General features: G+C 33.6%; 1 protein-coding gene and 1 non-coding gene across 2 annotated transcripts; both read left to right on the forward strand.

Moving 5' to 3' along the window:
- Positions 1 to 4368: 4368 nt before the first annotated feature.
- On the forward strand, positions 4369 to 6945 carry LOC107478348 (uncharacterized). The gene is made up of 7 exons (XM_052258213.1): positions 4369 to 4467; positions 4549 to 5134; positions 5228 to 5615; positions 5733 to 5862; positions 5947 to 6396; positions 6457 to 6598; positions 6716 to 6945. The coding sequence occupies exons 1-7, from the start codon at positions 4369 to 4371 to the stop codon at positions 6943 to 6945; spliced, it is 2025 nt and encodes a 674-aa protein (XP_052114173.1).
- Positions 6946 to 13003: 6058 nt separating this feature from the next.
- TRNAQ-CUG (transfer RNA glutamine (anticodon CUG)) lies at positions 13004 to 13075 on the forward strand. Its single transcript has one exon. It is a non-coding gene; the product is annotated as a tRNA-Gln (tRNA).
- Positions 13076 to 13485: the final 410 nt, after the last annotated feature.

The raw sequence follows: 13485 nt of genomic DNA on the forward strand, positions 1-13485 counted from the left end.
TATATTTATTAAACTAAAAATTAAAAACTTTTATTAATCATAATATTAACATATGTTATTTTTTGTTTTGATATAGTAAAATTCAAAAATTACTTATTTTAGTTTTTATTATCGTTAATTAAATATTAATATGACAGATTAAATATTAATGTATCAAATTAAAATGTTGAAAGATAAGACATGGCATACTATTATTTAATATGTTACATGCATCAGCATTTAACATAATAAATTATCAGTAGAGCCTAAATTAAATAAGTTTTAAATTTTATTAAACTAAAACAAACAAACGAAAATTACAGAGACCCAAATAAAAAAAAATATGTATTTTATAAGGATTAAATTTAGTCAAGTTGAAATATAAATAATAATGTAAATAGTAAAAAAAATAATAATGTTAAACATTACTTCTCTTCATAATTTGTTTTTAGTTTTGTTGTGGAAAAAATAATGCCACAAAATATTGTAGAAAGATTGTGTTTGTTCAAGATTGTCTTGCATTGATAGAATATTGAGTATTAAGACTGAAACACATCAAAACTAACGTTGTTTTAATTAGGGATGATAAAAAATTTCGTACCTATGAAGATTATTCGCCATGAAAAAGCTAATAGAGATATGCATAATTCCTATGGGACAAGGATCTAGTCCCGCAAATAAATGGGGATGGCAGGGTGGAAATTGAAATACCTGCCCTATGAGACTTATAAAATTTTTGCGAAAGAAAATTTTTACTTAAACGTTTTTATTTATTTTATTTTAATTTATATGTTGAAAACTTTATGTATATGTTATTACGTTAAATTTATGTTTTAATTGTGTTTAATTTGATATATATAAAATTTTATGTTATTTACGTTAAATTATATAGAATTTTATTATAATTATGTTAATTTTTTAAAAAAATTTAAAATTTAATATTCATTGATACTCGTAAATAAAAAAATTTTAGGTAGACAATGACTTTTTTGAATAACATAAACAATGAATATTCAATTTATTAAGTATGCAAATAATTATCTTAATATTAGATTTAGATGAATAATTTTAAAATATAATATATTTTTACTTTATTAAATTTATTGTTCACATTGTTCACAAAAATTATTGTTAACCTATACTTTTTTTTTTATTAAATAGGGACAGAATTAGTTAAGAGAGGAGCCTATGACTCTCTGCCTTCATAAAAATCTATTATCATCTCTAGTTTTAACTAATGAACTACATTAATAAATAAACTAGTTTTTAGAGTAAGTGACACTCCTAAAAATTCTTATGAAGCTAATAAGTTAGCTTTCACACCAAGCAGGAAGAAGTGTTTCGATGAATGTAGGTGTAAGAACAGTTGACGAAAGAGAGGTGACGAAGCTGAGCGGTACACTAATTAAGGATCCACAAAGCAACAGAAGGCAGACGAATTTAGAAGTGTCGATATCGGATGAGAATGTTATGCGGTTACAAAGAAGTATTGTCGGAGGTACGAAGAAGGCGGTCAATTTCAACGACTTTCAGGAAAAGATTCATATGGAATGGCCAGGGGTAACACAAGTTAGGGAGCTGAGAGCCTATAAAGTTATGATAACGTTTGACACGGTGTTGAGCGCTGAAGAAGCATACACATTTCGAATGAATGATTTATTAAGGATGTTTTATGTGGTATGGAGATGGGATGAGACGGAAAAAAGCGAGTCTATAAGACTTTGGTTGGAATGCTGTGGAGTTCCATTGCATGCTTGGTCAACAGAATCCTTCCGCAGAATAGAGGAGCAATGGGGCGAGGTGGTTAAGCTTGATAAATTAACGGAGTCGTGTAATTCCTTCAGCGTGGTTTGAGTTTTGATTGATACGTGTATCTTCGATATGATTAACGATTGGATTCACATCACAATAGGTACAAGCGGGTTTGATGTCCTCGTCAGAGAAGTGGGAGGGGAGGTATATTGAACAGAGTGTTTTCAAGATAGCTACAAGGAGTTAAAAGACAGACAAATTTTACAGGCTGACGTGACGGAACTTGATGGAAGTGGCGGAGGCATGAATTATGATGGTGGAAGTCTGGTGGCTGTCTGGGATCAGGCGGCTGAGCTCATGCTGCCGAGACACAGGAACGATGAATTTGAGAAGGATAGTTTCGTAAATTCATTAGTGGATTTAAATGAATGGAATAATCAGAATTTGAATTCACATTACGGCGTGGCTAATTGTCCGAAATTTAATAAGAAGGAGGATTCTCAGGGATCAAGAGCGATTAATGAGAAGGATGATTCTAACAAAACGGTAACATGTCAATATGGGGAGCATCATGGAGACAATATTAAGGAGGTTACAAGTAAGTCTAATGGGCCAAGAGCAACAAAGCCCAATAAGGATGGTAAGGAGTCCCAGACAAGAGAGTGTGGTACGGGCCTTCACAAGGATGGACCTAGTTGGCCAACTAGCAAGGTTGGGCTTGAGTCCAATTTTGTGACCCGGCAAGGAGTACAGGCTAAGGCTGCAGGTGGTTCACAGGTGGAGCTTTCACGTGACAGCAGACCAAGGGTTGCAATGGGGGGTTTGTGGGGGAAGGAAGAAGTCAGTGTCGCGATGCCGAGGCGACTGATGCTTCTCGGCTGGGGAGCGGCAACCAATCGAAGACAAAATGGGCGATGAGCTTGACGGGGCTGGGGACGCTATGGCCACGAAGCTGAGCAACTCGAAGGTTATCAGCGGGAAGTTGATCCGGAATGAGGAGGCTGCACGGGAGGTCATGGTTGGGGGTTTCGCTGGAAGGAAGACAGTGGGGACAGGAGCAACGCCTCGGGGTAACGGTATCCACCATCGGAGACAGAGACTGGACCTTAACGAGGCGACTAGGGAAATGACTCAAATTGCGAAGATGAATATGGGAGAAGATACAGTGGGTGCTAGTCATGAAGAGGGAGAGGCTGCAGACATGAACAGATATGCACAGAACAAAAACTGACAAATTCATTATGAGACAGGACTGAAAACGCAGGGAGGAAATGGACCGATGAAACGTAGGACAGGGGATGGGGACAGAGGCCAAGAGGGGCAGATGAGAGACGATCAGAAGCTGGGTCAAAGGTTAAGGCTAGCGTGGAGGATAGAAATGAACCTCGCAGGGAGGAACAAAGGCAGAGCTAGGAAGATGAGATGGCCGAGAACAAAGAAGCCTGGAAATTAGCTGTAGAGTCTGGTGCTCAGTATAGCGATGAGGAGGATATCATGGCAATCCTGCAGGAGAAAAATGAGGCAATGGCACTGAAGCGGCGACAGGCAATGAAAAAAGAGAAAATGCGAAGAAGCAGGCCAAAGTATCGCAACCAGGTGTGTTCTGTTAATGTTAAATGATTATTAGTTCCTGGAACATTAGAGGTTTAGGTGGTGCTGGAAAATTAAGTATGGTAAAGAATTTTAAAAATAAATCTTGTTTGGATATGTTGGGGCTGATAGAGACAAAAAAGGAGCTGGTAACCAAGTTTGACGTTATGCGTATTTGGGGCAGAGATGGAGCTGGGTGGGAGTATGTAAGTTCAGTTGGGGCCTCCGGAGGATTGTTGCTCATATGGGATGAAACAGTGTTCAAATTGACTAATTGCTATTAAAGGAGATAGATGGATGTGTGTAGAAGGGATTGTGATAAAAGTTCACTTTCAATGTGCAGTTTGTCTAGTGTATGGACCACATGTGAGAGCTGAAAAGCTAGTAGTATGGGAAGAATTGAGTTATATTGCAGGGTTGTGCCAGGTACCGGCCTATTTTCTAGGTGACTTTAACGAAATTATGCATTTGGAGGAAAGGAAATAAGCTACTACATTATCAGCATCCGCGGAGGATTTTAGAGATTGGATAAATGATATGGAGCTGGTTGACTTGCCATTAAATGATCGAAGGTATACATGGTTTAGGGGGAGCTCGTGCAGTCGAATCGATAGGAGCCTAGTCACTTTGGGATGGTTAGAGATGTATCCGGGGACAAGACTAAGGGGAGGTCCAAGAGGGTTATCAGATCACTGCCCATTGATTATGGAAGAGAGCAGAAAGTTTGATGGCCCACGACCTTTTCGGAGCTTGGACTCGTGGTTTACGCATGAGGGGTTTCTACGAATGGTGAAGGAAGAGTGGAGGGAATTAGGTGATAGACAGCTCCTAGACAAGATGAAAGCGCTGTTTGTTCCAGTTCAGAGATGGCATAAGCAGCATTTTGGGAATATAGCTGAGAAGATAAGGAAGTTTGAAGAAGAGATCTAGAAGGTGGACGATATGGTAAGTAGTGGTCTGCATGATGGTACATTGGAGTCAAGGAGAAGGGCGCTAGTGAGATGCTGTGAGAAGTGGTATGTTAGGCAGGATGTCCACTGAAAGCAAATGTCTAGGGCCCGGAATGCAAAGGAGATGGATAGGAATACTAAATATTTTCACAATATCGCCTCGGCAAGAAGAAGGAATAACAGATTCGAGTCATTGGTAATTAATGGGAGAGTAATAAGGAATCAAGTAAGGATAAAGGTGGCTATTCGAGACTTTTATAAGCGCTTGTACCACTAGGAAGCTTCCTCAACGGTGAGCTTTAGAGATGGTTTAGTGAACCGACTGCAGAGGGAGGAAGCTGAAGCCTTAGAGGTGATACCTTCAGCAGAGGAAGTAAAGGAGGCGGTATGGGACTGTGAATCTTCGAAAGCACCAGGGAATGACGGATACAACATGAATTTTATAAAAAAGTGTTGGGGGGAGATTGGATCAGAATTCACTACAGCTGTATTGAGCTTCTTTGAGCATGCAAGACTACCAGCAGACTCCAATGTAACATGGGTAGCGTTGGCACCAAAGTTCGTTGGGGCGAAAGAGATAAAAGACCTTAGACTAATTAGCATGGTTGGTTGTGTGTATAAAGCCATCTCTAAATTGTTGAAACGAAGAATGAGGAGTGTAATGCCAGGATTAGTGGGAGAGTCCCAGAGTGCCTTCGTGAAAGGAAGGAAGATACACGATGGAGCTTTAATTGCATGCAAAACGGTACATTGGCTAAAACGACAAAGAAAGGCAGCAGCGATTATCAAACTGGACTTCCACAAAGCCTACGATAGAGTTAAATGGTGCTTTTTTTATACGGTGTTAGAGAAAATGGGTTTCGGTAGTACATGAAGGGCATGGGTAAAGGAGTGTATAAGGTCGGCATCCATCTCTATTCTAGTTAATGGATCCCCTTCAAAATCATTTAAAATAGAGAGGGGACTTCGTCAAGGTGACCCGTTATCGCGATTCCTGTTTGTCTTGGTAGTGGATGTGCTCAACAGAATGATCGGCGAGGCAATGAGGAACGGTCGCATTTCCACACTATTGGTCGGTAGGGATGATATTGAGTTATCACACTTACAGTTTGTAGATGACACAATATTATTCTGCCCGCCAGAAGAGGGGATAGTGAGGAGTTATAAGAGACTTCTAAGGTGTTTCGAGGTTATGTCGGGACTGAGCATTAACTTTGAGAAGTCTAGCTTGATACCAGTGAATTACAGTCAGGAGTGGACCAGTCGGATGTGTCAGATGCTTGGATTCCAAGAAGCAACCTTGCCAGTGAGGTATCTTGGTATTAGCTTAGGAGCAAATCCGCGGTTAGTAAAAACTTGGAAACTGATTATAGAGAAGGTGGAAGAGAAGCTCAGCCTATGAAAAGTGAAGGTGCTAAGTAAGGCTGGAAAGCTGGTACTCATTAAGTCTGTCATAAATAGCCTACCAGTGTACTACCTGAGCCTGTATAAGATGCCGAATGCAGTTGCTCGAAGAATCATTTCTTTACAGAGGCGATTCTTCTGGGAGAAAGATGACGGACGACCTGGCATGGCTCTTGTGAAATGGGAGGTGACCCAGGCACCAAAGAAGCTAGAAGGGCTGGGAGTGGGTGATGTAGTGGTTCGCAACATTGCTTTACTGTTTAAATGGTAGTGGCATTTCTCGAAGGAGGACTGTCCGTTGTGGAAGAAAATTGTGTGTTCTTGCAATAGACTGAACCCAAATCAGTTGCTATCTACTCAGATTTTACCAGTAAGAGAGGGTCCATGGAGAGATATATGTCATCTACAAATAAAGGAGCAAGAAGTAAGGCAGAAGATGATTGATGGCCTCGCGATTGAGGTAGGGGATGGCAGGACTACCAAATTTTGGGAGGATACGTGGTTGCAAATAGAAAAACTGAAAGACTGTTATCCGAGGCTCTTCTTCATTTCGAACCAAAAAGGATCACCAATTGGGGATTGTGGGTTTTGGGATAGGATAGAGTGGATTTGGCATTTTCAGTGGAGGCGGGAGCTCCACCAGTGGGAATCAGAGACTTTAGATCAGCTGCTGTATGCCTTGCAATCTGTTGGGCTGATAGCAGAAGTGCAAGATAGAGTGGTGTGAAAATTCGATAAGGAAGGTGTTTATACGACTAATTCATTTGTGCAAGTCTTGCAGGAAGCGACTATGGATGAGGAGATTCTGAGGTACAGGTTCATAAAAGAGATTTGGAGAGGTTTAGTTCCGCCTAGAGTTGAGTTATTCTCTTGGTTTGCTCTGATTGGCCGGATCAACACAAAGGACCGGCTTAGTAGGTTGGGTATCCTAGGACCACCTAATAATCTGTGTGTGTTGTGTAAGAAAGCAGATGAAAGTGTTCATCACCTGTTGGTAGCTTATGAGTTTTCTTGGCAAGTGTAGTGTGGATGGATTTCAGAATTTGGTCAGAAGTGGACAGCTCCCGGCACCTTGAAAGATCACTTTGAGAGTTGGAGGTACATGTCTATGAGACAGGAGGTGCGCAAGTTCTGGCTAGTTGGGTTCTTTTCTGTGATATGGAACATTTGGTTACGGAGAAATGATGTAATCTTTCAGAACAAGACAGTAGGCGTTGTAGAGTGTGTGGCACAATCGTTTCTTAGTGCTGCAGAATGGTGTGGGAACTAGCGTATATTGTTGATGGCTATGCCAGAGATGACATAATAGCTAGTTAGTTTTGTTTTTACCTTTTTCCGTGTATGCTCCACTTTGAGTGTTTAGCTTTTTCTTTTTTTCAAAAAAAAAATATTGTTACTCAAATGCTTGCATATTATATTAAAAATTGAATAAAAACCTCACTAGCAAATTTTACAAGACATTAAAATATGAAGCAAAAAAAAATGAGCTTGATAAACAAAAGACGAATAGAATTTCAATAAAAAAATACATTACTTGATTCTAAGGATTTTTTTTTATTCTCAAATAAAAAAAATTATTCTCCCAAAAACATTATTCAAATTTTAATTATCCAAATTTAACTTTTTTTTTGACAAGTTCGTCGTACTTTTAGCAAACTTTATAAAATTCATAAAATTCTTAGTGCTTGCGACGAACTTTAAATTTCTATGCTTTTTAATCTCTTTTGTGCTTTTAATTTGAAAAAAATATATACTCTTGAATTGTTTCTGTGCTTCTAATTTAAAAAAAATATATACCATAATCAAAATTTTTAATTTTTTAAAAAAATTAGTTTAGTTTAATTTAGATGAGAAGGAAAATTGGAGAAACAACAAGCCTGATTTCTTTAATATCATCGATGATAATGACAACTATTGTTAAACCAAATTAGGTTTTTTCAAACTTTAAGTATTGGGGAGCACCATTCTTACTACATTATTTCTGTGTACTCTTGTAAATTCTTATATTGGTTGCTATTGCCATGGGCTATATTATCCAGTATTCAATTTTTCTTCTCACCCAATCTGGTATTTATGGAGAGAGAAGAAATAAAGTTCATGCAGCGAATTTTATAAAATTAGTGAGTTTCGCCAGAAGTGCTACAAACTCAACCTAAATGCCCAAAAAACAAAAAACCCTATACCAACAATTAAAATCTAATTATTTTTTTAGAAAATAAATTTTTTTTTATTTTAGAATAGAAAAGAATCCTGATTATTCTAATCCCTAAACTTAAAAGATAATATGCTTCCATGAGTTTGGCCCTATATATGATGTGGCACAGCGAAAATAGCGCAGACGACGGTTTTATATCTCATCTATCGATCGTTGAGGTATCCTTAGATTTTGATCAAATGCATCCAAATTTTGCTATAGCTAAAAAACATTAGACTAATCTTGTATTTTGATGAACTCAGACTAAACTCTAACGTTTAGAAAACATACTTTTGTTGGCCTGATATTCTTACACAATTTTTTCCTAAAAATGTGTACGAAGGATCTCTATCCACTTCTAAGTTACATTATACTCAATTTAAGTAACTCTAAAACTACAATTGATGTGTATTTAGAATCCTTGGTGGATAAGTTGACAAAATTATGGAGTGTTGATATAAAAACTTATGATATAAAACAAGAACCAACTTTTAAATGTGTGTTGTGTTTGAGTAGGGTAATTTAGATGCAAGTTCAACGCCGTAGTGCCATGTCTGAGGCTAGTTGACCTTTGTTTGGGTTGGGTCGTGAAATGACCTTTGTTTGGTCTTGATAAACATCATTTTATTATTTTAAATTGTGTTAAAATATATGGAGTTTATTAACTAACTTACATAATTTTGGTTTAATTAATTGAGTTTTTAAATTTTTGTTTTTGATAAAGAGTGAAAAATATACTTTTCTATACTCCAAATTCTTAATTTTTAATCTCTTTTTTATGTCATTCGATAGCGCGATAAAATTTTTTTAAGTGTTTTAGAGTTAAAGTATATCAACGACCTCAAAGAATAAAAAAGAATAGAGTAAAAATGCGAATTCAAAAAGTAATTCAGAAGAAAAGCTGTTTGACAGCTCACTCAAATAAAATTTTTTCGTCCAAACAAGATCTTTATTAGTTTACTTTATTTTCTTTTACCATCTTATGAACTATGAAAATTCTTTTGTTTTTTGTTTTTTTTTTCATATTTTATGAAATATTATTTTCTTTTGTGGTTTTTGATAAAATGAAAAACTATTTTTAAGGATGGTATTTTTTTTAATAGTAATCATTAATTTTTATAGAGTAAATTTATCCAAAATTTATTCTTTTTAAATAAAAATAATTTTAATATCAAATATAATATTCAGAACCATTTTGAACAAAGAAAACATTAAAAATAATTTTAATTTTGACTCTAAAAATTAGATCCGAAAACCTACTTATCCCTTAATATTATCTCTTAAGAAAAGGTATGTATTTTACTCAAAATTTATAAAATCAAAAACAAAGAAAACACATTAGGGCTGTAGGGCATTAGGCCGTTGCATGGAGAAACCCCATGGCCCACCAAAGGTTCTGTTGGCTTTTGGCCATTGTTGTAATTCTTTCCTCATGCCAACGGAACAGAGTGTGTGGTTTCACTGGGGACACATTTGGCCGTTATGTCTGTATTTATGTGAGAGATTGCACGGCAATTGCATTTATAGCAAGTTATTATCTTCTCCTTTCCTTGAGCCTGTGTGCTTTTATATCACTTACTGCTTTATTTCTATCATTATTGTCCTTAGTACCTTCCTCAGATACACCAACAAGGACAGAACCGAGGCTTTTTGTAGGCCAAAGAAAACGGAAAAGAGTAGGTCGTCCATATCTAGTGATGGAAATGCTCATCGTACTCTATTGGTTATTCATCGCTAACTTTTATATTGTTTGAAGTAACATTTTTGGATGAGAGTATAACTAAACTTTATTTGGTTCTAGCAGGCAGTAGAGTAAAAGATATAAATTTATCGTTTATTATCTTCTTGTTTTAAGGTGTATAATTTTGGTGGTTGGACGTTTACCTGCAAAAGCTCCAACACTCATAAAATAAAACATGCGTATAAAAATACTAAGATAAAAAGATATGAAGAAAATTAGTGAGTGGTTGTTTATAGGAAAAAGATATTAAATAAAATTAGTAAATGTACTTCAGATCCACACAAATATTCATACACAGAGAGAGTCACACAGGGTAACCATAAAAAAGTGTAGCATATTCAGCTATAATTAATCCTTAGTTGATCTACGTAGAACACTTGTACCTAAAAAAAAAGGAAAACAAAACATAGCATTGAAACAAAATAGTTAGCCCATATATATGAAGATAGAGTTTGACTTCTGATCATTTATATAGACAAAAAAAAAATTATACTTCTAGTTGAGTAAATAATGTAAATTCTTTATGAATAATTCTCGTATAGTAAACTCAATATAGTCTTTGACTAAAATTTGAAGGATAAAGAGTCCTTCAAACGTTAAAAATAATAAATTAATTATTTACTTACTTAACAAATTTGCTTTATATCATTAGAAAAACAGACATATTCTTCTATACTTATATCATCAACTTTTTAAAAAAGAAGTCACTATTATTACTTTTCATACAGTGAAAGGTGAATTTACCTTTTTGAAAATATTATTAAAATTTTTTTTTTTTTAAGGCATACTTGAAATGAATTGACAAACAAATAGGCTTTGCAAAAAAAAGTCGGAGGAGGTAGAAAAGGTGTTTGAGGTGTCTTCAGGTAGATAGCGATTGGAAATACTTGTAAAAGACTGATCTAATACCTAAGTCAGCAACAATTTAAATATGTTTATGAGAATTGTTAGAAAATAAAAAATACCTGTATTTAATAGAGTATTTATAAAAAAAAAAGTGATGAGTTGGTCATTACTTTCATAGTTCACATATAAAGTGAATAAATAATTTTTTTTCTGTAGTGCATGAAAAGTTATCACACATTGAAGTGGTTACTCATCTATTGATAATATCTGAGATAGTGGGATGACAAATTATTAGTTTCTGCACAAGTCGGATCGGACAGAGTCATAATACCGATACCCGAATAAGTCGGGTAGGCTAACTCATGTAATTTTTGGACTATTTTTTTTAGTATGGACATATTTCATTGGGTCTATTAAAAAACCAACTCATTTTAAGTCATGACTTTATTTATTTGGATTATGACATGAACAATTATTAATGATAGATAAGAATTTACTTTTATTTTTATGTTTAAAATTTTTCATGAATTTTGAATGCTTTTGTAACTATCTTAGATGATTAATAATCAAATAATTTTCTAAAAGATAATACGTATCTTGATTTTCAAAAATTAAATGTATAAAATTAATTCTTGAAAGATACAATTGTTTGGCATAAATTTTGTGATACGTAATCACTTAATTGACAAATAAAAATAATTTAATTTATTATTGTATTATTCAAAAACCACATTTCATTTTAGAGAGATAATAACTTAAAATTATCTTATTTAATTTAACATTTATAATTTTATATATCAATAAAATTATATGGTAAAATTTTTTTTGAATCAAGTTCAATCAAGTATCATTTATTATATGCTTGTTTTGGTGTCATTGTTGCCTTGCATTTTTTTTATTTGTTCTCCTCTTTTTTTTCTTCCAATCCTCCTTCATTATCATCAAGACATCATCACCATTGTCATTTTTTTTTCTATATATGTTAAGTGAAGCTATTGAACATAGAAATTTTGATACACGGCACAATTTTTTGTGTATCTACATCATAGAAATTTTTAAAGACCACATTTTTAGAACATAGACACCCAACTAACAAAATATATAATACAAAAAATTTGATGCATAATATAAAAATTTTGGTGCACAACATAGAAATTTTGGAAGGATCACATATCTAAAACATTGACATACAACCAACAAAATACACACAATACATCAATTTTTATGTATAATACATAAATTTTAAATGACTACATATCTAGCTAGAATGTTGACTGACCGACCAAATCAATAAAATAAATTCCCAGTAAAAATTTATGTACTTATAAATATTTGTGTTATCGTATAAAATTTTTATACTATGTACAAAAATTTATATATTATATCAATAAATTTATATTATGTGCAAAATTTTTGTACTATATACAAAATCTTTTGTATTATATCATTAAGTTTTTATGCTCAAACAAAAATCTTTATACAGGAAAAGCGTAAAAAAGAAAAAAGCAGTGATGCATATAATTTTTTCTTTTTTTGCTAAACTTATGCTAATTTAATTACAAAAGCACTTATATATATAACATCATCATTTTATATATATAACATCTATAATTATATATTTATTATATTTAAAATTATTTATTTATTTTAATAATAATTAAAAAATATAAAATAAAAATATAAATTTGATCATTAACTCTTAACTATGAAACATCATTTCATTTTAATTTACTTTATCCCGCATGTAAGCAAGAGCATTGACATTAGTTCATGTACGTAGTTGGTGGCGGGCATTATTGTTTGGCAAGATAAGAAACTAAAATAGTAACAAATAATTTATTAGAAGCCGCTCAAATTATTGAAGCACAGAAAAAATAAAATATTTGCATCATTTTTCAACCTCTCGTGAATCCATGTTCTAATGAATAAAAAATAATTAAAAATATTAAACAACATAAATTTAATGAATATTAATTCTAATGAATATTAAACAACATAAATTTAAACTTTTTTTTTGTTTCTTTAATATTATCCGAATAAAACATATATTCACCATATACTATTAGGTTATTACCAAGATAATAATCAAGGATTGCCTTTTATTTGCTGAGTTAATAATATAGTTGAGGCATTGATGAGGGGACAAAGTACAATAATAATGATATGATAAACAACATTACGGGATCTGATACTCCACATTTTTCCGAGCAAGAGAAAAAGATAGCAAGTGTTCATCATCGTAAATTACAAGACAGTCAAAAAAAAAAAAATATCAGAGACCATCGAAATTAGAAATTCAAAAGTAGACCTGCCTCTTTCGTTTCGGATCCAATTTGCCCAAAAGTGATGCAAAGGAACAGCCCAACGTGCCACGTCATCAGACATAACCTGCTGATGACGTTTGCCTCATTTACTTTAGTCTGACTCTGATAAGATGGGGTTTTGAAATGGAAAGCACCAAATGTCTATGGAAGTTGATATATTAAATTAAGGGTGAAATTTAATATATAGGTAATATATAACATAAATTCAGCATTGATAAGCTGCGGTCCCATGGTCTAGTGGTTAGGACATTGGACTCTGAATCCAGTAACCCGAGTTCAAATCTCGGTGGGACCTTAATTTTAAATTTCACCACCTCGTACTTTTATGTTTAATTTTTTCTTTTTTCTGTCTTAACTTAAATGTATTATTTGTAAAATTTAAATATAGATGTGAATATATAATAATTTTGTATTCTTATATGTATTATTTAATGGTTGATTGATGAATGCTCATTTTTAATGTCACAATTTAATTCTCAAATGGCTTAACTATATAGATGTGAATATGTAATAATTTTGTATTCTTATCTATACTATTTTACGGTTGATTGATTAATGCTCATTTTTTATGTCACAATTTAATTTTCAAATGGCTAAACTCCATAAACTCAACCTTTCATTCCCAGACAATATTGTGAACTATGCCAGAAAATTATTTGAAATATATGCGACCAACTTAATACAAATAAATAAATATATATATAT

This window comes from Arachis duranensis, chromosome 3 (genome assembly GCF_000817695.3).
Source record: "Arachis duranensis cultivar V14167 chromosome 3, aradu.V14167.gnm2.J7QH, whole genome shotgun sequence".
Taxonomy (NCBI): Eukaryota; Viridiplantae; Streptophyta; class Magnoliopsida; order Fabales; family Fabaceae; genus Arachis; species Arachis duranensis.